The sequence below is a fragment of the Cyprinus carpio genome, chromosome B9, assembly GCF_018340385.1.
Source record: "Cyprinus carpio isolate SPL01 chromosome B9, ASM1834038v1, whole genome shotgun sequence".
In the NCBI taxonomy this organism is placed as follows: Eukaryota; Metazoa; Chordata; class Actinopteri; order Cypriniformes; family Cyprinidae; genus Cyprinus; species Cyprinus carpio.
Window position 1 is genome coordinate 24,887,654 of NC_056605.1, and position 27,795 is coordinate 24,915,448.

A 27,795-nucleotide genomic window follows, 5' to 3' on the forward strand; every position below is an offset into this window, starting at 1 on the left:
TTTTTCATCAGCCTCTCTTGAGTAGTGGGTAGATTCTAGGTAATAATTAGAAACATACTGTATCTCCAGCCTTTTCCTTTAATATAAATTCTGGCTAAAAGATGAATAAAAAATATATTAAGGACATCTTCACATATACTATTAACCAAAAGCAACATAACAACTGCAAAAAACAATACATAATGAGAGTCGTTGCCCTCAGGATTGTATCTGTCTGTACACATTGTTCTCCAAAAGTGCATTTGAAAGCTCTTAACTCTTAGTAGAGAGATGATAAAGTTTGCAAAGTCAGGTGTTAAGAGTTGGGTGCATGTTTCCCTCTACCCACAGGACCCTCAATACCCTCTAATTAATCACCCCACCAAACCCTGTCCACACCACTAATTGCTCCCTCCACGTCCCAGCAGGACGAGGGCGAAGCAATTTAATGCGGCTCACAGCAATCAATAGCAATTAGGAGCATCCCTGACTAATCCCATTGAAAGCCGCGTCTTGGGAGATGGCCAAAGACGACCAGAAATCTTTTATTTTTTGAATGAAACAACACTTGCAGAAACAACGAGCAAGAAAACTAAAAAAACTGCTTGTTTGAAAGGGCCACCGTTTGAGAATTAATTGCTCTTATTTTCTTCATTCATCTCTTTGGGTATTTTTTCCATCTAATCTAAATGCCACCTCATCATCTTTAGCCAGAATCCCATTATCCTGTCCTAGACTTTATGAATACCATTTAGTTTTTTAAAACAAAAGCGGTCTAAGCAATTAGCATAGCATTTAAAAGTCTGATGAAGATGTGAGTTTTGTCTGGGGGAATATAAAACAAATTCCCACAAGATCTCTGAATGGTTTGCATACAAGTTGCGAGGCTGCTCAAAATAGGTCATGTATCCTAACAATGGGAAATGTTTTCATAATTTTCTAGCTTTCAGATGGCATAATTTGGCCCAGAAAGAAAGAACAAGCACAATAGACTCTAAAAAGCGTGCAAATACTTTCTCCTGAGACTTGCCATGTGACTTGAATCTTCAGGGGACCGCCAGACCCTTTATTTTGCCTCACATAAAGCTTGATGAAAACAGCAATTATGATGGCTCTATCTTCCGATAAGGATAAAAACTCATTTATCTTATGCAGAAAAAAAAGATTTTATTTGATGTTATGAAGCTGAAACATAATAATACACCAAGTAGATGGCCTAGTGCTCCGGCACTGGCAGGAGTTTAAAGGCAGCTATGCAGTCCAGAAACCACGTGGAAGGAGCTGACCAGACTTTACCTACCCGGACTTTTTGGGGTTTGTAGGAGCTCTGAGGATCATATAAGATATACTGGGTACAGAGAACCTGGTCTGAACCAGGCTGGGCATGGTAGGCCGCTGTGTCCAGGGTTTGCGTGACGTCACTGTCAGGTTTGGGCTGGCGATTCAGAAGCTGTCCACCTCCTTCTTTCACTAACTGAATGAGCTCCTGTTTTGGTGGCTTTCGGAAGGACCCCAGCATGTAGAAGAAGCAGCCATCAAAGAGGGGAGGGAGCTAAAGATGTATGAGAAAACAGGAGCGATTCAGTACACAAAGCATCAAAGTACCTGAATGTATCAGTTACGGCATCCTATAATGGCCTGCTTTGTGGTTATTGCCATTTTGTTGAGTCTTTGAAGTGACTGGAAATGATTGGGAAAATAGGGAGAAAGCAGACTGGGTCACAATACAGGCTAGACTTGATCCCACAAGAGCACCAAAACTCCATGTATCTGAAGTGTGCTAACTGCTTAGTCACAGTTAAGACAGTTAACCCTTTTTGATCAAAACATTTCCATCGCTTTTCTAGTTCTTCATGATTACTTAATCGGGATTTTTACAACATTTATATAGAAATATCTAGCTGATGAAATGCTGAGCTACTGGTCACAAAAATATACATTGCTGTAATATTTGACTTATTTCTAGGACATTTCCAGGGAATTCCATTGAAATGATTATTCCGGGTTTTCCATGACTGCAGAAACCCTTTAAATAGAGCCTCTCACAAATTAAAAAAAAGTAACTAACAACCTGCCACAAAGAGATAAGTGTAAAAAAAAAAAAACAAGGTAAGACATGGTTCAGTGGAAGTCTGAGCCACTTCTGTGCCATCTACGAAAGCAGCTGCAGGACATTTGGGGTTAAAGTAACAGGCTTTTGCTCTGGTCTGGTCTGGTCGGCTCTGCGACAATGCCAGCTCAGGGGAGCCGCAAGATGCCCAAAGCAAAGATCTGCAAATATATGGGTCACTGGCACACACTTGTTGAGAGGTCAACATGCTAGACTCGGGCCATTAAAGCCTCACAATAACCATGACCCAGCTGCAATATCACACAAATAAATGCAGAATTCAGCTATGAAATATGTCCTTTGCATTCTAATGCGGTTTCAGAGGTAACCAGTATACAGTACAGCATTTATAAGGCTTAGGTTATCTTTGATAAATATCAGCACAATATGGAATGTATATTGTGGAATGAGGCTAAAAAAAAAAATCTTAATACTTTTCAGTCTTTTCAGTTCAATATTTACTATCTCTCTGCATATATATGCACTGTTGACACAATTTGATTAAAAATGCTTCAGTAAAAAAGTATTTTAAAATAATGAAAGCATGATTTTAAAGCTGTTTTTCACTAAATAAGCGATCAATAATTACATTTACCTATATAACAATATGCATAAATATAGAAACTTTAACGCTTTATTTTAAGGTGTCCTTTTTACAGTATAATTATACATTTAAGTACTGTGTAATATTAATTAACCACATGTACTTACTATACGATTAGGGTAAGGATTAAGGTTTGGCTTAGTGTTACTTGCATGTAATTATGCATAATTTATTGTTATTATAATAGTACATGTAACGTGTAACAAGGGCACCTTAAAATAAAGTGTTACCGAAATTACATTAATAAATGTCCATATTGACCTATATATGTGCCACCACTGAAAAGTTTGAGGACTTTTTAAAAAACAAATTAATACTCTTATTCATCAAGGATGCATTAAATTGATCAAAAGTGTTTTCAACAATGATAATAATAATGTTTCTTTAGCACCAAATCAGCATATCAGAATGATTTCTTAAGGATCATGTGACACTGAAAACTGGAGTAATGACTTCTGAAAATGTCTGATATATTTTTTGAATGATGATGCAAATGAATCACCTAAATAGAATTTTGAATCAGTTCAATGTATCAGTCAGTTTGAACTGAATCACAGAGATGAACTAAAACAAACATATCATCTTGACGTTCACAATGTTGCTTAATTTTATATTGTTAAAACGTCACCTCATCCTACCACACATCCAAACCCTGCTGTTTTCACGTTAAAGAACTGCAGAGGGGCTGCTATTAGACTGTGTTGCGAGGCTTCTTGGCAATCAGAGCAGAACACCAAGCTTGGCTTCTTCCCTGCAAAGCATTTGAGTCGTACACCGTGGCCTAATGAGATCACCAGTGCCCTATATTGTCTCACAATGCACAGTCCTCTCATAAAGTCACAAGTGTGTTCCCTCTCTTTGAATTCTCTGTCCTCGGGGAAGCGTGTGACTTTCGAAACGAGCCACAATCCATAGTACAGTCAGTAATAAAAGCCAAGCCAGCCTGAGGAGAGCAGATCAACATGGCAGATTGACAATGAGAGACCATTAAAGAGCAGGACCAGGAGAGGGTTTCACTCAGCCATTATTCCTCCTCTCTGGAGAGGAAAATGTGTCGATAACTGTTAGACCCTCCACATGTTGGCCTGTCACTCACCAGGCTGCCTCTGTTCACGCGGGCACGCAGGGGGCCGTCACCTGCCTCGTACTCGCTCTCCCTGACCCAGCTGCCTGCCTGAAGGCTACAACTCACCCCTGGAAGAAAGATTAAGAGTAAGAAAACTAGGCATAGCAGACTTACCGGCGATTTATCAGCATTTTAAACCTGTAAAGCCTGACAAATGAAAAAATAGTTTACATGCCTGTGTGTTTTTGTTTTATCATCATATTTGATAGATCAGGCTTTTATGTCCCATAATTTGACACACTTGAAGATGGAAAAAACACCATTTTATTTAGAGGTTCAAACTGAGCAAAAACATGCAATTTGGTGCAGTTGTTGTTACTTATGTTTCAATATAAATATTGGTTATCACTCTATATTCCCCAATAATATGTCTTCGTAAGATATTTAAATGCTTTTTTTATATGATCAAATTTCTGTAGCTTTTATTGTGGGGGAAAAAACATGTAATGGAATGGAATCATGACAGATGTATAAATGCTCCTCAAACTCTGTATCATATTTAAAACATATATTTTAACAATTTTTATATTTAAAAAAATATTGATAACCAAGTAAATCTAAGTTACTTCAATCCATTAAATGTTCATCTTGAAAAAAATGTACAATATAAAAGTTATTGCATTTACTTTTATTGCAAAAAGACATGAGAACCACAACCTGAAGGTGGATATATTAAGAATTATATTAAAGACCCTTTTCTCATTAAAAACTATGAACTATATTATCTATAAGATCTATAAAAAAGATTTTCAGCACTGTTTTGATCATGTTGACAATTAAGAGGTCTTAGAAATTCATGTATAAAATATAAAGAGGGCTTTACAGGGATAAAGAGCAAAATGTGACCCTGGACCACAAAACCAGTCATGAAGATCAATTTTTCGAAATTGAGATCTGAAAGCTGAATAAATAAGCTTTCAATTGATGTATGGTTTGTCAGGACAGTTAAATGACTAAATATCAATGTGTAAATGTCAAATATAGCAGCTGATATATTTATTATAATTTCATTATGCAGCAGTATTAGCAAGTAGAGCTGCTACAAAAAAAAAAAAATGGCATACATGTTTGGAACATAAAATAACATGCAAATAATGCAATTTTTCGGGATTATTTATTCTTTTAAGTGTAAAATAAATCTGCAATTTCAAGGCAAATCAGTACAACAGCAGTGATGCAACGCACACTTAAATTCTGCAAGTCTTATACTGTATTTTACAACTTTCACAAGGGAAAAGTAACAGAGTAGGACAAGATTTTCAGGGCACGGAGATGCACAGCTACAGCAGATTGAGGATCTCTCTCAAGTCTCAACAAGGGTGAAAACAATCTCACTTCTCACATCTAAAATTCAAAACAAAACACAAAAAGCCCAAAACACAACAAACTACAACAAATCTCAATAAAAAAAAAAAAAACAGCTGCTGCTTCACACACATATAAAAAAATAAAAATAAAAAAAATCTTCCATCACAAACCTTCTTTGCCCACTCAACTTGTTTACAACTATTTGATAGCGTTCTGCTCGGTTTGCCCTAGTTGTACGTCTGGCTGAAATGGCCCTTTCTTGACTGAAGAGCTCTGGAAGAGCAGGCAGCTATTGTCTGTTGTTCCAATGAGAATGATGACAGAAAAAGGACAAGGGGAATAAATGGGGATCTTGTAGATTGTCTAAACATACATATGAAGCAGTGTGTGTGTGTGTGTGTGTGTGTGTGTGTATGTATGTGTGTATGTATGTATGTACGTACATATGTATGTTGTGGAAAAGTTAATTTATTTCAGTAATTCAACTCAAATTGTGAAACTTGTGTATTAACCCTCTGGAGTTTGACTCCTAACCCTAAGGTTGTGGGTTTGAGTCACGGGCCGGCAATACCACGACTGAGGTGCCCTTGAGCAAGGCACAGACCCCCCAACTGCTCCCTGGGCGCCACAGCATAAATGGCTGCCCACTGCACCGGGTGTGTGTTTCATGGTGTGTGTGTGTGTGTGTGTGTGTTCACTACTGTGTGTGTGCACTTTGGATGGGTTAAATGCAGAGCACGAATTCTAAGTATGGGTCACCATACTTGGCTGTGTTTCACATCAATTCACTTCACTTCACTTATAATTGAAAAAAAAAAAAAAACGAAATATATATATATATATATATATATATATATATATATATATATATATATATATATATATATATATATATACACACACACACATACATACATACACACATACAGGGGTGCACATAAGTGGTCCGCCTGTGCCACCAAAATAAGAAATGTATTTATATATATATATATAAAATATAAATTACAAATAAAAATACAAAGAAATTAAATAATTTATATATATATATATACACACACACGCAATATTTTATTATTACACAATAATTTGTTTAAGATCAAACTATAATTAATAAAAAAATTTTTGCAAAAAACTGCTACCAGTTTGTAACATACTTACATAAAATAAGCATGAGCTTTACTTTGCTTTTCAACCATTATCTTGACTTATTTTACTTCAGACTACCCATATATTATTAATTAAATATTTTTCACAAATAATTTTATTTGTACAATAATTTTATTATACAATAATACTAATAGTATAAAATAATTCTAATACCAAGTGCTCACAGACCTGGAATTAAAATTAATTTGTAGGAGTAACCAAACATTTCTATCCACCTCCTTCATGGTAAAGAAAAAACCCAACTTAGATAAAAAAAAAAAATGTAGCATTCTATTGTGGCAGTGTGATGCTGAGCCATTAGCAGGATTAGTATTCCTGCATTCATCTTTATATCCAGCCCAGCCTATACTAACAGAACACCAACACCACCTATAGGAGCGCGTTCAGACACACACACAATACTCCACAGTAATCATGAGCTGTAATTGCACTTCCTCTGCCTCTTTAATTACAGTGTTCATTTCCCAGGACCCTGTGAGGGCGGTGGCGGTGAGGATGCTACATCCCAGGGTTAATCCGGCTCTCTCTCTGGACGATAGGGCCAGGTTGTTAGCCGAGCAGCAAAGAGCCATTAGCATATTAGCTAATTAGATTCACGATGATGGGAGCGGACAACGTAGCTCAGCGTTAGTGTGTGTGTGTGTGTGTTTGTGGTGGGTAGCTGTGGATCGGTTGTGCTGGCAGCTCATACACTCATGGGCACTGAACCGTGATAGACTTAGCCATGGAGACCCATACAGAAGAACAGAAAGCTGAGGCACAGCATCAACGGCTCATAAAGTGTGGTGCAGACAGAGTGCTAAACTGAACCATGTATATGACCTACTCACTCACTCACTCACTCACTGCTGCACGATTTGGCCCAAAATCATGTTGCGATTAATCTGAAAAAACACAACTGCAATTTGAACAGTGATATAATTAAAAAAGTGTTATAAAATATAATTATAAAAAATACTATTTTATTATTAAAAGTATTTATTAAATGAAAATACTGTGCTACAAAGTAAGCTTATTTCTGCAATTTATTACAATATTTTTTATTATTTGTTATTCTAAATATTATTATTCTTATCACTATTACATTAAATAATATTTATAATTATTATATTAATAATCATCATAATAACATAAGCAATTTTGCATTATAAAATAAACACAACATTAAAATATTACTTAATTATTATTATTAATAATAATAATAATAATAATAATAATAATAATAACAAAAATTATGATAATTATATACCACTAATAATAAATACATACACTACTAATTAAAAATACTGCCATTAATAATAATAATAATAGTGTTATTAGATGTGCATGTTAAGAAGAGGTGTTTAAAAAAATGCTTTGAATTACCTGAATATGACATTGTAGTGAATATGGAGCACCTCAAACACACTACTGATTTAAATCAAGATGCATCCAGAATCTTGATTTAATGTTCCATGCAATCAAACATTAGAATTTTGTTACCTTCAATGTCCAGCATGTAACATTGCTACTGCAAGACTTTTTGAACAACCCTTTTTTTTTTTACTGATAAATGATGTAGTAAAACTGCCCTCAAAAGGTGTTGTCTGCCGTGGGCTGGATATTAAAGATGGATAACAAATATGTTAACAATAACCAACATCAAAATAGATAGCTTGGAGAACAAACACCAGAACAGCAATGATTCCTTCAGGCTGCATTCGTGCACTTCTGATGTCGCTCCTGCACTGATAGAAATGAACTCAGCACAGAAGGCAGACTCAAAAGAGCTAGCGATTTCTTGAATTAGAGCTAAATGAATGGGCAGCACAGTCGGAGCCTACTGATTTTCACTATGGAACCGAAGCTGTGAAAAATCGTACATATGGAAATACGCAGCACTAAATAACTCTCAGAACAAGGACCACATGCCAAGTTCATAGCTGCATCAAATGGAATTGAAAAAATAATTACCGTTTTAAAGTATATGGAAACCCACAGAGTCAAACAATAGTATTAATATTTTTCATAGGCTTACAGGTATTTTATATTGGTTTTCTCAACAGAAATAGCCATTACTCAAACAACACAGAGCAAATAGTGCCTACCTGTACACGTTTGCAAATCTGGATGCAGTAACTGTTTCTTTGGAGACTATATTTCTATCATCCAGAAACCTCAGCATACAAAACAGACATTCAGATTGTGCTAATATTCATGTAAACTTATCTAAGTATAAACATATGCAACAATTTAAAGCTTTGACTCATTGCTTACAGCTGAAAGTGAGGATCCAGCAGCCGCTGAGGACGCCCTGCAGTGTGGTCAGGGAAGAGGGCATGATGGGAGCATCTGGTACAACCACATGGGTGACTGGACAGACATTTAATCAAAGGGGGAAGCAGTTAATTACAATAAATAAACAAATAAATGAATAGTAATATAGCAATGTATTCATTTCTATTGAGAAATTGTTATACTTTCAGTTTTCATTTTAGTAATTTTGTTGTGCTTTTATAATTTTTTTATATTTTATATTATACTGATATTTTATTTCACTTTATTTCATTTACTGACAACTAAATTTTATTAGTTTTAGTTAACCATGAAACTGCTAACAATGAATGTCAGAAAAACAAAGACGCAATATACAGAGGCTCCTGATATAGAAGTAGTATGCCACACTTCACCAATCCCTTGAGATTATTTTAAATCTAGACAACGAATAAATACAAAAGCTCTTCACTTTGTTGTGTGACAAACACACAACCTATATTCTTCGAGAAAATTGTATTTTACCCTCGTTCAGCTATGTGCAGCGTATGAGAAACTGCTTCAATTACTTTAATTCTACTTCGGTTTCAACTTTGATTGCTTAGAAGATGAGACACTGCTCATTGTTTTTCTGTTGGTGTGTTTTCTGGAGGAGTCGAAAGACTCTACGAGAGCTACATTTGTCACTGAAAGTGCTGGTTTCATAATGTATGATTTCATAATATCCCTCTTATGCTTCAGCTGGATGCCGTGTAATGCTCTTCTACAGTATGTGATGGAAGAAAGGCAAAGAAAGAAGAGACACTTCATTTCACTGCTCTAAAAATGTCTCATTGTTTTCTTGAGCTGTTTTGAGCCGTCCACGTGGTGTTGAAATAATCTTATCCTCAGCAGACTCGAAAAAAATAACCTTTTAGATCTTTTATAGTCGTTATATGCCACATATTTCATAACAATATGAATTATATGATTATATGTTATAATTATATGTTTTAAAGCCAATATTAGGCTGCGCCTCATGTCAAAAGTTTGGATAATAATATACTGTATTTCTGACTTATCACTTTGTATTAAAAGAATGGCACATTGTCCATTTTACAACTCCTTTAAATGTGTTTTTCCAAACAGATTTAAAACTATCCATTTTATCATTTATTTTTACTGTTTTAAGTTTGTTTGCAACTTTTGTAGGGAAAATATGAAGCTGTTTTTGCACTCACTTCATTTGTTATGAATGATAATACCTTTTGATTTGCCTCCAAGTCAAGTTTGTGGTCAGTAAGCTCTTTTCAAAAGAAATTCATACTCTTATTCAGTAAGGATGCATGATGAATTCAGCCATGAAGTCATCAAAAGTGACAGTAAAGACATTAATAGGGTTACAAAATATTTCTATTTTAAATAGATTCTGTTCTTTTAAAAAAAACTGGGTTTCCTCAAAAATAGTTAAGTAGTACAAGTTTGTTTCAACATTGACAAAAAGAAATGTTTTTGAGCAGTAAATGAGCATATTAGAATGATTCCTGAAGGACCATGTGACACTAAATACTGGGGTAATGATGCTAAAAAAATTCAGCTTTGTCATCACAGTATCAAATGACATCTTACAGTAAATTAAAATAAGAAACGTTTATTTAAATTGTAATGATATTCCACAATAACTACAGCCCCATTATGAGAATAAAAGTGTTAAATAAATAAATAAATAAATAAATATATACACATACATACATATATATATATACATACATATATATATATATATATATACACACATATACATATACACACATATACATATACATATATATATACATATATATATATATATATATATATATATATATATATATATATATATATATATATATATATATATAAAGAATCTTACTTACCCCAAACTTTTTCTTACCTCAATACTATGATACACCGCCCACTTATTTCTTTACACAAGAACTCAAAGGAGATGTACCTGCTCTAGAAAAGGACTGCACTTGTTTCCCTCCAAGGAGTTGAGCTGCTTTGGTGAGCTGCTTCTGCTGAGTCTGCGTCAGCTGACTGCCAATAACAACCACTGGACCCGTCTCTCGCACACAGCCTGCAGCCTGCAAGAATACAAATAAACTGTACCGCACACTTCATTTGCATTTATGTTCTTGACAGACGATGTCTCAAAGCGACTTACAAGATAATGTACAAAATACTAGCAATTTTTATCTGTTTGTTTTGAGTGTGTTTGTTTGTCTGTGAGGCGGGTTTGGGTCATGTACCTTACTGAGGCTGGCAGTGGGGCTCAGAGTGGTTGTTACAGGACGTGGTGCCTCTGGGGCCATTCTTAGGACCTCCTGCATTTCTGGAGTCAGCGCATAATCTACCGGCCGCAGGCCAAACATATTCCTGAAATCATGGTTATATGTATAGTTTATGCAAATTCTCTTTATTGAAAACAAAAACATTTTCAAGGACATATTTGATAAACTGTGTGTCCTCTAGATGTGTTCTGTTAAGCCTGCTAATGCCTCACTCAAAGAAAAGTTCCAACCAACTTAAACCTCACAGAAAGGTGCACTTTGTGGATTTGTCTTGTGGCCTTTATTTTTGCATGGCTATGAAGTTTAAAAGAATGTAAGATGTCCCTTTTGTCATTTTATGGTTTAAAGGGATGCTCACAAGTCTTGTCTCAAACAATCACAGAGAATGGGAGTTTTGTGGCAGAGGGTAACAAAAGATATAAATCTGAATGTAATATTGTGTAATTGGTTAAAAAAGCCGGAGATATTACAGCTTCTTTTGATGGAATGTTCTTCTCAGGGAACTTTATATTATTTATTGTATTGTATATATATATTTATGATAAGTTAAGTTTTTATTAACAAAATCTTTATTTTTTGCTTTAATGAGTATTTTGTTATGCATCTCCTAAGTATTTAATATGAGGATACTTCCCTGCACACTGCTGTAGCTGATAAAAGTCCTTATATTTGTTTAATATAATACATCCATATTTCTGTGGAAATCAATAAGATTTTGCCAGCTACAGCAGTAACACAGGATTTTTCTCCTCCTTTCTGTGTAGTATTGTATATCTGTGTCCTACTTTTTGCACCCATAAAGGTATCTGATATTTCCTTACAATACTAAGTTTCTCTCACAACTCTGACTTTATAACTTACAATTGCATTTTATAAAGTTAAAACTGCGAGACAAGCTCACAATTCTGAGGGAAAAAAGTCAGAAGTGCAAGTTTGTCAATTTTGACTTGCAATTGCGAGTATATTTCATGCAGTTCTGACTTTTTAACTTAGAATTGTGAGTTTATATTATATCAGAATTGCAAGATGCAAACTTGGGGGGAAAAAAAGTCAGAATTGTGAGAAGTCATAATTACCTTTTACCTTTTTTTTATTCAGTGGCAGAAACAAGCTTCCATACAATTTAAAAGGAACTAATAATATTCAAGCATTTGCAGATTATGACCTCGTTTACACAGTGTAACTCACTTAGTATGCAAAACTATCAGATAAGCAAGAGGTTAAGGCCTAGGACAAATCTGAAGAGGATCTGTTTGGCAAGCAGTATGTGACGGCCCCTCGTCGGATCATTCGCCCCTGTTGGCTGGTAGGGAGAAGAGAGGTGGAAATTAAATAAAGTGGAGAGGGATGTATGTTGAGGTTAAGCTTCAGCACAGATAACACCTGGGGGGCAATTAAGAGGTCCACTGGTCCATAAAATTTCATTTGGATTCATGAGCCACCCCCCCACCCCCAAACAAGCCCACAGTCTCTTCACACTCCCACAGGATGTAAATGATTTTGTTTTGGTGCAGCGCACAGCTTCTAATCTCAAAAAGTGAAAATCCAATAATGCCAAAGCGTCTCATACGCAGACACCACATACATGCGAGTGTGTGTTACCCATACTGATAAAGGGTAGGTGTTCATTCATCACCTCCAGCAAAATAAGACACTCTATGCGGTTAAAGAGTGATATTAGTAAGCTAAAACCTCTCAGCAACTGCATCCATCTCGCAGTTGACAAATCAGACACAGATGCCAGCAGTAAAAGGGACCAATGAATCACAGATCGATGGAGATGTGAAAATTAGTCCTCGGAGGTGCTCCAGCTGTTCCTGTCCACATAACCGAAGCAATCAAGAATGGTGGCGCTAAGCACTAGAGCTAACCAGATCTCATCGATTGGAAGAAAGCAGTGCGCTCCTTTGCTCAGATCACACCAACAAAACAAATCGAGCCTATGCGGGCCAAATCCATCTAAATTTGCCTACTAGTACACATCTGTTCTGTTCCGAAGCCTAGTAAGCTGCCTTACTAGGTGTCGTTGCATCTTAATTATGCTGCCTCCTAGGACACTTTCGTTAGAGAGAAGGCAATGTAAGAATGGAAAGCAACAAGCTGGAAAAATGCAAGATTAGTGGTTGCCAATATGGGTTTTTCAATGGCTGTTGCAGATACTGACAATCAGCCAAGCACGCATGCCTGGTCTATATATAAGGCAAATACACTACCAATGAAAACTTTGGGGTCAGTAAGATTTTTAAAAGTACATTTATTCAACAAGGATGCATTCAATTGATCAAAAATGACGGTTAAGATTTCTGTTTCTAATAAATGTCGTTCTTTTGAAAAAAGTATTAAAAAATATTAAGCAGAACAAATGCTTTACAAATAATAAGAAGAAACATTTCTTGAGCACCAAATCAGCGTATGAGGATGATTTCTGAAGGGCCATGTGACACTGAAGACTGGAGTAATGATGCTAAAAATACAGCTTTGCCATCACAAGAATATATAGTTTTTCAGAATATATTAAAATAGAAAAGTTCTTTTAACTTGTAATAATTTTTCATAATATTACAGTTTTTGCTTTATTTTTGCTTAAATAAACGAAACCTTGGTGAGCATAAGAAACTTCTAAAAAAAACATCTTACCGACCTTAAACTTTTGAACGCTAGTACATCAACATTTATTTTAAGAGCATAAGAGACTTCTTTCAAAACAACAATATTTATTCACTCCTTCATTCATTCATTTAAAACTTTGGAACCATTTAATATTAAAGTAATATATTAAACTGCAATAGTATTTGGAAAAATTAATTTGCTACTGTATTTCTGATCAACTAATGTAATTTCTTTCAAAATTTCTCAAAAATATTAAAAATATATATTTTTTTACATTTGGAACAATTCAGTATCAAGAAAGGAATAAATTATATTAAATAGTAATAATATTTCACAATACTACTGCTTTTTTCTGTATTTTTTTAATCAAATTAAATGCACCCTTGGTGAGCACAAAAGACTAAAAAAATTAAATATTTTACCGTCCCAAATTTTTGCATGCTAGTGAATAAACATTTAATTTAAAAAATAAAATTAAAATATTGACTAGTTTACCTAATATTTGAGTGCTATGTATTTTTATGCTTTAAGCTTACCAACATGCTACTCATCATCAAACTCTGAAATCATACTGAAATCAACAAGTCGAGTGCCATTTGTGATGTGTATCTGTCCATGTAGAGCATTCCAAATCAGTCAATTTTGAGGGTTCTGTGACAGTTAGGATGCTGCTTATGTACCAGCTCTGTCTCGCTTGTAGTTGCTACCCTCATGGTCCCTAAAGAAGAAGCTTTTCAGATCTGAAAAGCATTAAAGATTACTGCTTGTACAGCAGGGATGTGCCAGTCAATTCATACAACACATTACAGCAAAGGCTCTGCCCGCAGCAGTTCCCCCTATAGCCCCACTGCTCCGATCCCAGACCACAAGGAGTGAAAGTGATTGATAATGTCTGACAGGAGTGGATTGCTTCTGTGCAGTGCTTCTATGACAGAGCTGATGCTTCACTTCACCATTGACTAACGAAGCATAAATCTGCTGATGCTTTATGCGCTCCCAATGTATAGCACAGCACTAGTCAATCAATGTACAAAGGGCAGACAGACAAAAAGAGATGCAGAGACGCATGCAGAGAACTCTCGGGATAAGCATTCACGCATCTGGGTTTACTGCCAATCTTGGGGAAATAGATTTTAAGATAAAGGACACTTGGGAGGAAGCGAAGCAGAAGTTCCTGAACATCTCGACACCAGGTACACACTATGGCATAGTTACAAGTTACAAAATATGCACATTTAAAATGAATGAATAAAACACCATCACATAACTGGGCTGAGAAGTATATATGATGGTATACCATTCAACAAGAGAAATGTGTCAACCTGTAGAGGTTTTGCAACATCTTTTCTTTTGTAGCGTTGAGGTGCAGTCAAAAGGAGATATATTAACTTTTATCTATTTAATAGTATTTGTTTAATTTTTTGGATGCTAGATGTATTCATTCATGACAAATCCTATTTTTTGGTTTGTGTTCATAAAATTTCAAATTAAAATTAATAATTAAAATAAATATCAAATGAAGTGAAGTACTTTTAATTTGTAAAGTTATTTTGCTGTATATACATACATACATATGATATACAGTGGTGTGAAAAAGTGTTGGCCCCCTTCCTGATTTGTTATTTTTTTGCATGTTTGTCACACTTTAATGTTTCAGATCATCAAACAAATATAAATATTAGTTAAAGATAACACAAGTAAACACAACATGCAGTTTTTATTATTAAAGGAAAACAAAATCCAATACTACATGACCCTGTGTGAAGAAGTGTGGCGGCGAGACATGTTTTTACATCAATGAACGGTGGTGTACAGATGTAATTGTGTTAAAAAAGTTGTGCTGTTCAGATCTAGAAACACTCTTCATTAACTGCAAGCCGTTCTATTCACCGCGGGAGTTTCGCTCGTTCATTCTTGTGAGTGTTTACATCCCCCCCCAAGCACACGTGAGCTTTGCTTTACAGAAACTCGCTGACCAGATCACAGAGACAGAACAACAACCCCGGACTCTGTTTTAATCATTCTTGGGGACTTTAATAAAGCCAATCTCTCCCGTGAACTGCCAAAATACAGACAGCATGTTACATGTCCCACCAGACACAATAACATACTAGATCACTGTTACACCACAATAAAGGATGCATATCACTCTGTTCCACAAGCAGCTTTGGGGCTGTCTGATCACTGCCTGGTTCATCTTATACAAACCTACAGGCAAAAACTTAAATCTGCTAAACCTGTAGTAAAGACTATAAAGAGATGGACCAACGAAACAGCGTGCTTTAAAAGCCTGTTTCGACCTCACTGATTGGAGTGTTTTTGAAGCTGCTACCACCAATCTGGACGAACTCACAGAGACTGTGACATCCTATATTAGTTTCTGTGAGGATATATGCATTCCTACCAGGACTTATTTAACATTTAACGATAACCCATGGCTTACAGCAAAACTCAGACATCTTTGTCAGGCCAAAGATGATGCCTACAGAAATGGGGACAGAGTCTTGTATAATCAGGCCTTGAACACACTGAACAAAGAGATTAGATAGGCTGAAAGGACCTACGCTAAAAAGTTGAAACAACAACTCACTAACAACCACAAAGCTTAATTACCTAAAATACTGAGAGCCATCACAAACTACAAGACACCACCCCCTGCACTGAGGCGAACCAACAACTTGCTAATGACCTGAACGGGTAACGACCTGAAATCTGTCAGTGGATCACCAGCTTTCTGTCAGATAGGCAACAGCTAGTGAGACTGGGGAAATTCATGTCAAACAGCCGCTCCACCAACACTGGTGCCCCTCAGGGATGTGCGCTCTCCCCACTGCTCTTCTCCCTCTACACCAATGACTGCACCCTCTGTCAAGCTCCTGAAGTTTGCAGACGACACTACAGTCATCGGTCTCATCCAGGATGGTGACGAGTCTGCTTACAGACAAGAGGTTGAGCAGCTGGCTGAACATGCTCAAAACAGTGGAGATGATAGTGGACTTCAGGAGAAATCCCCCTGCACTCCCCCCACTCACCACCATAGACAGCACTGTGGCTGCAGTGGAGTCATTCAGATTCCTGGGAACCACCATCTCTCAGGACCTGAAGTGAGACAATCACATTGACTCCATTGTTAAAAAGGCCCAACAAAGGTTGTACTTCCTTCGCCAGCTGAGCTGCTGAAACAATTCTACTCAGCCGTCATTGAGTCTGTCCTGTGTACTTCAATATCTGTCTGGTCTGGTTCAGCTACAAAATCAGACATCAGAAGACTACAGAGAACGTTTTGGACTGCTGAAAGGATTATTGGTGTTCCCCTGCCCACCCTTCAAGAACTGTATACATCCAGAGTGAGGAAGAGGGCTCAGAAAATCACTATGGATCCCTCACATCCAAGTTACCCCCTTTTTGAACTTTTTCCATCTAGCCAGCGCTTCAGAGCCGCAAATACCAGGACAGCCAGGCACAAGAACAGTTTCTTCCCCCAGGCAATCCACCTCATGAACAGTTAAATGTTTCCCACTTATGCAACAAAAATGTGCAATATCCTTATATTTATTTGTTACCCCTCCATCCAAGTACATCCCTGCATCTCACTCTGTTCTATTCCATTATCATCTATAGCACAACTGGTCATACAGTTTATTTATTTACCGATTTATTGCGCAATATTTGTCTTTTTGTGTTTTGTTTTTTTTGGGTCTGTGTTGTTGTTGTCTCTGTGTACTGGAAGCTTATGTCATTAAAACAAATTCCTTGTATACACAAGCATACTTGGCAATAAAGCTCTTTCTGAATATATATACACATATATATATACACATCACTCAAAACCTTTGACTGAATTTTACAAAAGATTTACTTTTCACATATATCCAGTTTCCACAAAAATACTAAGCAGCAAATAGTGATAATAGTAATAAAGTTTATAATAAGAAGAAACTGATTAATTTTTTTAATTAAATTGTAAATAATGTTTCTCAGTATTACTGTTTTTACTGAATTTTTAATCAAATCAAATGCTGCCTTGGTGAGCATAAGAGACTTTTTTCAAAAACAAAAAAAAAGTCTAAACTTAAAATCTAAATCTAAATTTTTTGACAGGTAGTGTTTCCAGGGGTGTACATTTCATCTAACAGTGGGGGGGGGGGGGACACACAAATAATACAGCTAAAATTGTACTTGTAAGGATGTATACACACGCCAAATCCCTGTTTTTCCCCTGGAATTGGGCTACTCTTACACTGTTGCTACTCTTAAAAATTTAGATACTTTATCACAGTTGTGGCAGGGTTTTCCCCAAGAACGCGATATTAAACCACCCCAAACCCTCGAAACTACCAGGGGACTCCCTCGAAACTACCAGGAGACCCCCTCGAAACATGGTTAGTTTGGGCTAGTTTTGGGTAGTAATTGAAGAGTTTAGTTGTAAAAAAACCTGTCAAGTCTTTCCGTCAAGCAGGTAATGTTATTATTGCTAACATAGCAACTATATAGCGATTTATAGTGAAAATAATCACTTCATCCAATGTTTAAGTGAATAAAACATTCTTGACAGCCTTACTTACTAGAGTTCCACAACTATTGACTTTATTCTCTCTCACTGGACTCGTGTGTGTGAAGGTGATGTAAAAGAGGAAAGCAGGCATTTGGACCAAAGTACTGTGAGGCAAGAGAGGGGAGACTCGAAATCTTTCTAAACTTAAAACGCATTTTTGCCCTGTTTGTGTTGTTTTACTACTTACACAATTATTTAAAGTATAAAACAATGTTATTTACAATACACAGACTGGTTTTTAATCAGATTATTAGGGGGGACAACCCTCAGATGGTGGGGGGGTTCTGTCCCCCCCCCGAGATTTCCACCTATGAGTATAACAGTTATGCTGTACCATCCAGTCTGATTGGGTTTACTTGAACACAGTGTTGTATAAATCGGATCTCCAACCAAACCTTCAGGTTATTGGTGAGAGAATGTAAGGTCAAGTACTCACAGGACACTTTGGGATGCGCCTCGTTCAACCAAAAGCTTGACCACCGCTGTTTGACCATTCCTCACGGCGTCGTGCAGTGGCGAGTCGTTCTGATAGCCTGGAGTGTTCAATAGCGCCCCGTGCTGGAGCAGTTCCTCCACCACTCCCAGGTGACCCAGATTACAAGCCTCATGCTGCAAAACAAAAACACAAATACAATCCATAATTGCCTTAGTAGCAGATAAAACAATGTTCTGTCATATCATGAAGGATTATAAGAGCAAAAGCATTATTATAATAGTTTGGACCTAATAATTCCCCAGCATCAACAGCTCGACAAAGGCCTTTAAGCTAGGCCTGTGGAATTTATGACTGAGGGGAAATGCATTTATATATATTCACAGAGATTTTTCTTTAAGAAACTAAGAACATGTTGTGGTTCATTATTATTCAGTTGTGAAAGGTTTTTCATAGAAGATTTATGATTCAGCTGTTAAGAATCCTCATTCCTAATTCTCAATAGCCTACTGTAATGTGAAATAAATAATGATACATTATTGAAACCATAAAGTACATTTATAACATACAATTTCAAGCATAAGGAACCTGATCTAGGGTCACACTTGTAGGGGTCACTGAATAGTTCTCAGTGTATGTTTTCATATTAAAGTAAATTTTTCCAGAGGCACAAACCATAGAGTATTGGCAAAAAAAAAAAAAAACCAGTACAGTACCAATACTGTTCAGGAAGTAAAGACACAGTTCACTGTAAACACACTGACCTTTCATCTGTATGGGGTAAGTATTGCCTATAACATTATATGGGGTAAGTTGTCACAATGAAACCTGCTATTAAAAAGTTCACCGAAACATTGAAGCAAAATTTAAACAGCGAAATAATTTGAAAAACAAAAATTAAAATATTACATAAAATTACCCAAACATTGTCTGGCCAAATGAACAAATTCATATCCTTTAACGTATGACAACTTGCCACAGCCTAACAAAAAACTTTGTCCTAAGCACACAGTTCAAACTTTCAGCAAATATTGTGGTGTTCACCCAACTGCTTGCAAAAAAAATTATCATTTTAATTGTGATGATAGATTAGAGGACAGAATTGCAAAAATATACTTATTGTAATAAAATTAAACATAATAAAATATATTATAAAACCAATAAAATAAAATAAAATTTTGACTCAAAACCTTAGTTAAACCTAGTTCTGGAATATAAGTTTTGACAACTTGTGCTCTGCTCATAATAATAGTGCTTGTAGTGAATTTATTTTATGCTGATTTATTTTATACCTTTCTTTGGAATTTTGTCACTTATAAAATAATGCACTGAGAGTAAATGTACAAGCTTATTCATGTGGCAAAAGATGCAAACTTTGCACTACTAGTGTTCATATTTCATTTTACCATTTCCGAGTGCAAAAAGCTACATTGATCTTACACTTCATCAGCTAAATAGAGCACAAGACAGAGGATTTCAACAAATAAAAATATACAGGATAAAACATTTGAAAAACAACCACAAACACAGAAGGGTAATGGTAAAATCTATAATAACCATTAGGACAGTTGAGTATTCATTAAACATTAAATAATAAAACAATATTCTGTTAGGATAACATACATTACTGTACATACAAGGAAAAGCTTTCCAACCATTTTCAGCCCAGACAACCTTGAATAAGAGACAAGGCTTTTATGTGTAAAAGATTTATGTTGGATTGTGTGTGAATTCTCTTCTCTCACCAGTGGTGTCCAGCCTGCATTGTCCTTCAGGTTGGGGTCGGCTCCCAGAGCCAGGAGCTTACGGACCTCCTCCACATCACCCTGTACAGAAGACCAGGGTCAAAAGGTCTGTGGTAGCAGATATTGATCAACCAGACTCAAACACTGGCCTAGCATCAATCATTAAGTGGTCAAAGTGACTCGATGCTGGAATACTAATGAAGAACAGTCTCAGATACAAGCAAACCAGTACAGTAAAAAAATACAAATATTTAAACTGCTGGTTCGTGACAATCAAACAGGTCACAAGGGCAGGAGGAACAAAATAATATAATGCAGCTATATAATGTCTATAGTTACAATAGCAATACAAAGGCTTAAAGACTTTCCAGAATATAACTCACATTTGTTTTTTTTATCTTTTGGGTTTCAGTTTTTATATCTCCCCCCATTCAACTTTTGCACAGTTTGTGCTTGTTAAGCATGCCAAGTTTATTAATTTAGCGCATTTCCCACACTCCAGTAATTCAGTTTTGCTTTAAAAATTGTTTATAATGAATGCCACTACAATTTAGGTTTATACTTATATTTTTGTTTTGTATAACACTAAATTTTAAGAATTTTTGCGAAGGAGAACTAAAATACATGCTTTTAAGTGTTTACAAAATCTGTAAAAAAAAAAAAAAAAAAACTTATTATTTTACAATATTTACACTGATGTGACTTGTCTTTTTTCTCTCAACAATGCTGTTTTGACCCAGGTCAACTTATATGCAGGTGAAACTTTTTTCCAGAAAATACGGTAAAAATATGGATCCACCAATATTTATACTCTAATACCTGAGACAAAAATTATTTTCAAGTCATGGCCAAAAAGTGACAAATAGCAGATATTAAAAATGATTGTATTTCTACTATTTTGTTTAAAAAAATAAATAAATTCAAATATTTTAAATGCTTATTAATCAATTAGTTAATTTAGGCATCACATTATTACAATTTTCAGTATGAAAAATTTATATTCATTTGAAATTTGCTAATATTATATTTAACAGTTTCATCAAATTTTAATTTTAAGTGAGCATTAGATTACAGAAAAACAGCATAAACAAAGCATACACAAAATATCAAATATCAGTCAATACAGACTGCCAGGTTTAAAAAAAAACAATATAGAGCCAGTATATATTGTGTATTCCTACAGTACCTACCTACTTTAAAAGGGAGAACAAAACATCTTCCATGTATTGACGTCAAAGGCAGTCTTGAAACTCTATTTTAGCACAAATTTATGTTATTTTGCCAACATGCAGATATAAGTGAACACAAACCTTTATGGCAGCTAGATGCAGTGGCGTTTCTCCGTTGTGGTTCCTCTTCATGTAAGCAGGATTTGCCTGTTTGTGTCTCACGCTTGATGACTTTCTCCCAAGGTCAGGGGAAGCTGGTGTGAATGGGTTCACATTCTGCTTCTCATTAGACTGTCTGGAGTCTTCAGCTGAAGCAGTTCTTTCTCGAAATGATCTCTTCTTCCATCCTGAAGTTGTGGTGGGTTGTTTTGGCATTCTCTGTGGATCATCACTGTCCCGATCCTCTCTGGTTCTCTTACACAGTCTGACAATGGAAGGCTGAGGAGGCCCTAGAGGGTTTTCATTGGATTCTTGTGGGATATCAGTGACAGGCTCAAACTGTTGATCGTAATATGGTGAACTCAAAGCTACAGAGCTTTGCTTCTCAGTGCCTTCAACTTGGGGATTGGGAATTTGATTCTGTTCTTGATGGACAGCCTTATGAGTTTCCTCAGCCTGGCTGTGAGGGAAATGGAAAGAAACTTTCTTACTGTACCTCCTGTTGTCATCTCCAGAGCTCACTTTCTTGTCCTCTTCATTCTTGTTGTCTATAGAACCTTCTTTTCCAAAGGCCCACTGCTGATTGATAGCCTCCAGCTTCAGCCTCTTACATTCTTGCATAGTCTGAGTCCATGTTTTAGGCCTCTGACCAACACGGGTTTGTTTGCAGGTTTGGCTGATCCTTTTTTTCTTTAATTTCTTATTTGCCTTCCCCCGTGGAGGGGAGGATGACCCAGACTCCTGGGAAGAAGAGGTGAAGTTGAAGACGGACAGGTCCTTGGAAGAAGGTAACATATCGGCTTTCTTTCCCTGGACTTCATTTGATTTGATTGAGTCAACAGGTTTCTCAATGCAACAGCGTACTTTACGACTCTTTGGGCTAAACCATATTTTGATGTTCTTCTTATTCTTAGGAATAAAGCTCTCATCTGACTTTATGGTATCGGTGACCATGCCTAAAAGAGAATCACATTTGACCATCAATTAAAAAGAAGTCATCTCAGAAAGCAAGACATAAAAAGACATAAAAGAACATAACTTAAAAACAACTCTTCAAAAAAAAAAAAGAAAATATATAAAAATGAAATTAATTTTAAGTCAAACTTTTAGGCGGTGTTACAGTGCTTAATAAATAAATAAATAAAAATTAAACAATTAATTTAAGTAGAATATATATATATATATATATATATATATATATATATATATATATATATATATATATATATATAGTGTACTTAATATATACTGTAAAACACTATTATAGTTAAATAATTATATTATAGTTATTATAGTAAACTAAATACTTTTATAAACTTGACATTACTAAATTCATTACTATTATTATTATATTACATAACCTTAAAAAAATTTATTCTATGAGTTCAAGATTAAGATAATAATTGATATATTTTCAGAAATTTTTGATGAAAATTATGCATGTTTTTAAAAAATTTATGAAACCACTAAAAAGTAAATTGGATGTTTCATTTTGAGGTTTTCTTTTTTTTTAAAGATTTCTCCATTGCATCATCTCAGACATCCTTATTTATCATTGCTTAAAAAAAAAATCACACCTTTAAAAGAACATTTAGCTTTGACATCACTTTAAAGGGTTCATCGGATGCCCATTTTCCACAAGTTGATATGATTCTTTAGGGTCTTAATGAAAAGTCTGTAACCTAGTTTGGTTAAAATTTCTCAATGGTAGTGTAAAAACATCTTTTTTTACCCTGTCAAAAACAGCTCTTTTCAGAGCAACGGTTTTGTAACATTTTCCTTTAAATGTTAATGAGCTCTGCTGACCCCGCCCCCCTCTTCTGAGCCGTTTACTTTAGCCACATTCATTGTGAAACTAGCTAATTAGCACATTATTAGGAAAGGCGATTTGCAAAGAAGCTGGACACCGAATAATTTGCACGATCCCTTCAGAAACAAATGTAATCCACTGCGTCTTCAGCGGCCCAGAAGTCAGGAGTAAATGACGACTGCTATGTTCATTATTACATCCAACAACAGAACACCTCAGTCGCTTAGGAGACATTCTTGTCTACATCTGGTCCGGCATCAAAACAATGGCGGACTGATGACAACTCACTCAGGGCGGGTCTAAGGTAAGACGCCAGTCTAGTCTGTGCTGAAACGCTACTGTCAATCAAACTATTGTGGGAGGGGCCTGTCTGTGTGACATAACAAAGACAGGCATCTGAGATCAGCTCGATTTGAAAAAGGGTAAAGATTTTAGTAGATTAAAAAAAAACACTGGGTGGATTTTTATCATTATAGGGTGGTTGTGTACACACACTGCCAACACACATATTTCTGTTCAAACAGCTTGTAAAAGTGCATGTAGCATCATCTGACCCCTTTAAGTAGTGGCTAAATGTCCCCTGCTGACATTAACCTTATAATGATGACAGAGCTAAAGCAGAGTCTGGTGTGCAAAGGTGTAATGAGCACATTTATTCGGTGGTTTTATCCGCTTCTCCTGCCTAGCTGTTGTCTTTGATGCTACAGCAGGACCAGCATGAGTGAACCAGCACGACCTCTCCACCAACTCAATCTCCTGTGCAGCGTTAAACGCCCTGACCCCTGGGGCACAGACCTGTCTGTCAGACAGCACATCTCTCTGCCATCGGCAACAGCACCCCGAGCTCGGAGAAAACTGCTGAAGCTACTATGGAAAATTACAATCCATAATTATAGTCATTATCAGTCTCAAAGTTCAGTTGAGGATTTGTGTTGAAAAAAAAGAGAGAACATCAGTTGAAGAAGTCCATAGCGTTCACTACATTACATTAAGGGACGTAATAATATACATGAATTAAAGTTATAATCAGGGTCAGTGCCAAAGGGGGCATTCATGGGCCATGCCCCCCCAAATGAGTTACTGTGCCTCCTCCCCTCCCCTGAACATATACGATATTCAAAACTGAAAGTGAAATCCGAGGATCATCGAAAGCAATTGCACATACTTTCAGCATGATTTCGGCAGCTGCAGGCCCGCCCTAGAAATAGAAATACGCCAAATATATGTGCCGTGGCGCCATCTCTGGTTATAACTGGTACTTGATGTCATGATGCAAAAGACTAGTCTTACTTGAGGACTCTGAGGGGTTCAGGAGGGACTCCAGTTTGCACCAGCATGGGGTCCTGAACAAGATCTACAGGACAGACCACATACATACTTGATTATACACATTTTAGAGCTATGTGATATAGTGAGGGAGAAAAAAATTATTTATAGAAATGTATACATAAAATACACAAGAATATTTATTTGTTTGCTTATTTTAATATATTCAAATAAACAAATATAATTGCTTATATATACACATGTAAACACACATATACACTTAAATAATATTTTTAATATAAATTTTTATTCTCATTTATACTTTCAGGACTTGTGTATAATTTTGATTATGTCATATTTATGCAGAAATATAGACAATTCTACCCAAACTTTCAAGCAGCACTGTATATTATTTCATATTATATATTTTATACATACATTACACACACACATATTATTATTTATATATATATATATATATATATATATATATATATATATATATATATATATATATATATATATACACACTTAAAGATGTTTATTTCAATAATATAATTTTTTTTTATTACTATAAATAATGTTTAATCTTCATATAGTTTAAATACAAATGCATTTGAATAGAATTTGAAACATTTTTCTTCAATCTAACATCTAATAGAGGGTTGCATAGTACAATGACAATATAAAGGATTATTAGGTTATTATCAAATATTTTTCTCAGTGAAATAGGTCTGTTTTCAGGATATGAAAATATTTAGCTGCCTTTATAATTTACAAAATGTCCCTCATATTTGGATGTTCCTGGCATCAAATAAGCTTGAAAACAACTGGTCTAAGTGATCATATATATATATATATATATATATATATATATATATATATATATATATATATATATATATATATATATATATATATATATATATATATAGTATAGACACTATATGGTTTTTGAAACTTCTGTTAACCAAGGTACCTTTAAACGATCAAAATTAAAATGAAACCTCAATAAATGTGCAAAATATAACCGTTTGAAAAAAATGGCTTTGTAACTCAACCTGTATTTGTGAAGAAAAGGCCCATTTTGAGCAGCCAATAGTGCAACACTGTATGGTCTTTCTTTTAAACAATGTAATGTATTCATTTATTACTAAAGTCTCCTTTCTTATTATCTCAGTGCAGTTAAAAAGGCTGTGCTACTCAATGAAGTGTAGAAACCTCAACACAAAATCTTTGTTTTGAGTATTGAGCACAATCGCATTTGTGAAGTCAAATTTTGGCTTCAAAAGGGCTCCGAAGAAACAGCTTTCCCTATATGCTCATCAGTCCATTGTTCATTTGAGAGATAAAGGCTATCTCATGAAACACCTCCTTGAAAGAAGAAAGCAAACTGTATTTAACCAGGACAGAGAGTGAAGTGGACAGCCCAGATGCACAACACTGCAGAAGACAAGAACTTCAGAGTCTCCAGCTTGAGAAACAGACTCCTCACTGATGCTCAGCTGGCAGCTTCAGTGAACAGCACACACCAAACACCAGTTTCATCTGCAACACTGAAGAGAAGACTCTGAGGCACTGGCCTTTTAAGAAGAGTTTCAAAGATAAAACCACATCTGAAGCTGGCAAATGTGAAGAAAAGGGAAGAATGGGGAAAATTACTTAAAGACTGGATGGTAAATGATGAGAAAAGAGTATTATGGGAAGGTGAATGCAAGTTTGAGATGCTGAAAGTCAATGAAAAGGGCCCTAACAAGCCAAAAACACTTATATAGGAAGTGCAGCAGAAAGCGTGAGATGAATCATTATATGACTATCTAGTAAACTGACTGCTGGGATGAGCCTGCTTACAGGGTTGCCAGGTTTTTAAAACAAATCCCGCCCAATTGCTACAAAAACTAGCTTTACAGGGGGGGTTAAAATACACGTTGTTTAGCACTTTTTGGCGAGGCTCCCCTGGTGAAATATCGTATAAATATTCGGCTAAATTTCACGTTATTCAACCTGCGGACATGAAAAACAACTGAGGCAAGATAACAGTCTTAAAGTAGCCTAATTCCGCGGGAAAACTGTGAATTGGCAACACTGTCTGATTTGCTGTCACTATTGCACATAGAGGATACTTTGATGAAAAGTAACTAAAATAAAGCAATTCATATACAATATACAGAGGTTAACTCGCATTAACTTAATTGTGATTGCACTGTTTATTAAATACAGTTCATTTGACATATTCATGTCATAGACCAGAAAACGCTGCAATTTATAAATAAGCAACGGATTCAGATAAGCATTATGCGAATCAATGGCAGGGACTAACATTTCTAAATTACTTTACCTGCAAAGTATATGTTGAAGGCACACCGGCTCTCTCATACGGAATGAGCTGCAAAATTAAACCAAAATGACTTGTACTGGGCAGTTTTTGTCGTGTTCAGACGTCAGAACCAGGATGTCTGAACTGCTTTCATTATGAAACTAAAGCATAGCTGCCATTAAACACTAAAAAAAAGCGCCTCTCTAGTCCTGGCTCATGTTACAGGGTTTGACCGTATGACAGAACTATCTTTCTTGATCCATAATAACAAAGCAAGAGAGCGATCACAGTATTTCTTAAGGACTTGTTTTGACCTTACAGACCTGTTTTGAAGTGCACGCCAAGAACGCGGGAAGCGAAGGGGAGGAGCTTAGCGAACTTTCGCTCTGATTGGTCAACTGGGGCTTTGAATATAAAGCATCCGAAATGTTTTAAAATAAAAATTTCTCTGCATGATATATTTTATCCTATATGTCCTGTAAGTCATACATGGATAAAGATCAAATATTATTTTATCCAATAACGTTTAGATGTAAATCTTATTAGATTGTTTTATCACAATATTCCAATTAAGTGAATATACTGTATGGGTTATTACATAATTGCATAATTTTTATTACTACTATTAAAAAAAAAATGGGAATTTTGTTAATTTTATAAAAGCATGATGTCTCGATAATTTTTAATTATTAGAGAACTACCATGGGCAGTGTGTGATTTATTTATTTTACAATAGTACAATAGTGATTTTAATCATTTCCATTTTAATTTACTTACTGTATAATTCCTATTTCAGTCCAGAAATTTGTAAAATTTGCTTTTAAAATACATCTGTAAAACGTAGTGGAGATATTTAGCTTTAAAATGCTACT

At 35.6% G+C, this 27,795-nt stretch overlaps 1 protein-coding gene across 5 annotated transcripts; it reads right to left on the reverse strand.

Annotated features, from left to right (window-relative positions):
* Window positions 1-68: 68 nt before the first annotated feature.
* LOC109091146 (BRCA1-associated RING domain protein 1-like) lies at window positions 69-27,327 on the reverse strand. Of its 5 annotated transcripts, XM_042730480.1 has the most exons (12): window positions 27,247-27,296; window positions 26,945-26,992; window positions 24,631-24,694; window positions 24,506-24,538; window positions 21,513-22,486; window positions 20,203-20,283; window positions 18,461-18,633; window positions 10,818-10,944; window positions 10,520-10,652; window positions 8,551-8,646; window positions 3,790-3,887; window positions 69-1,531 (listed from the first exon to the last, which is right to left on the reverse strand). In XM_042730480.1, the coding sequence occupies exons 5-12, from the start codon at window positions 22,482-22,484 to the stop codon at window positions 1,196-1,198; spliced, it is 2,016 nt and encodes a 671-aa protein (XP_042586414.1). In that variant the 5' UTR covers window positions 22,485-22,486; window positions 24,506-24,538; window positions 24,631-24,694; window positions 26,945-26,992; window positions 27,247-27,296; the 3' UTR covers window positions 69-1,195. The 5 variants fall into 5 exon arrangements, with proteins under 5 accessions (XP_042586414.1, XP_042586415.1, XP_042586412.1 ...); XM_042730481.1 differs by lacking the exon at window positions 26,945-26,992 and having other exon boundaries at window positions 70-1,531; XM_042730478.1 differs by lacking the exon at window positions 24,506-24,538 and having other exon boundaries at window positions 80-1,531; window positions 27,247-27,293.
* Window positions 27,328-27,795: the final 468 nt, after the last annotated feature.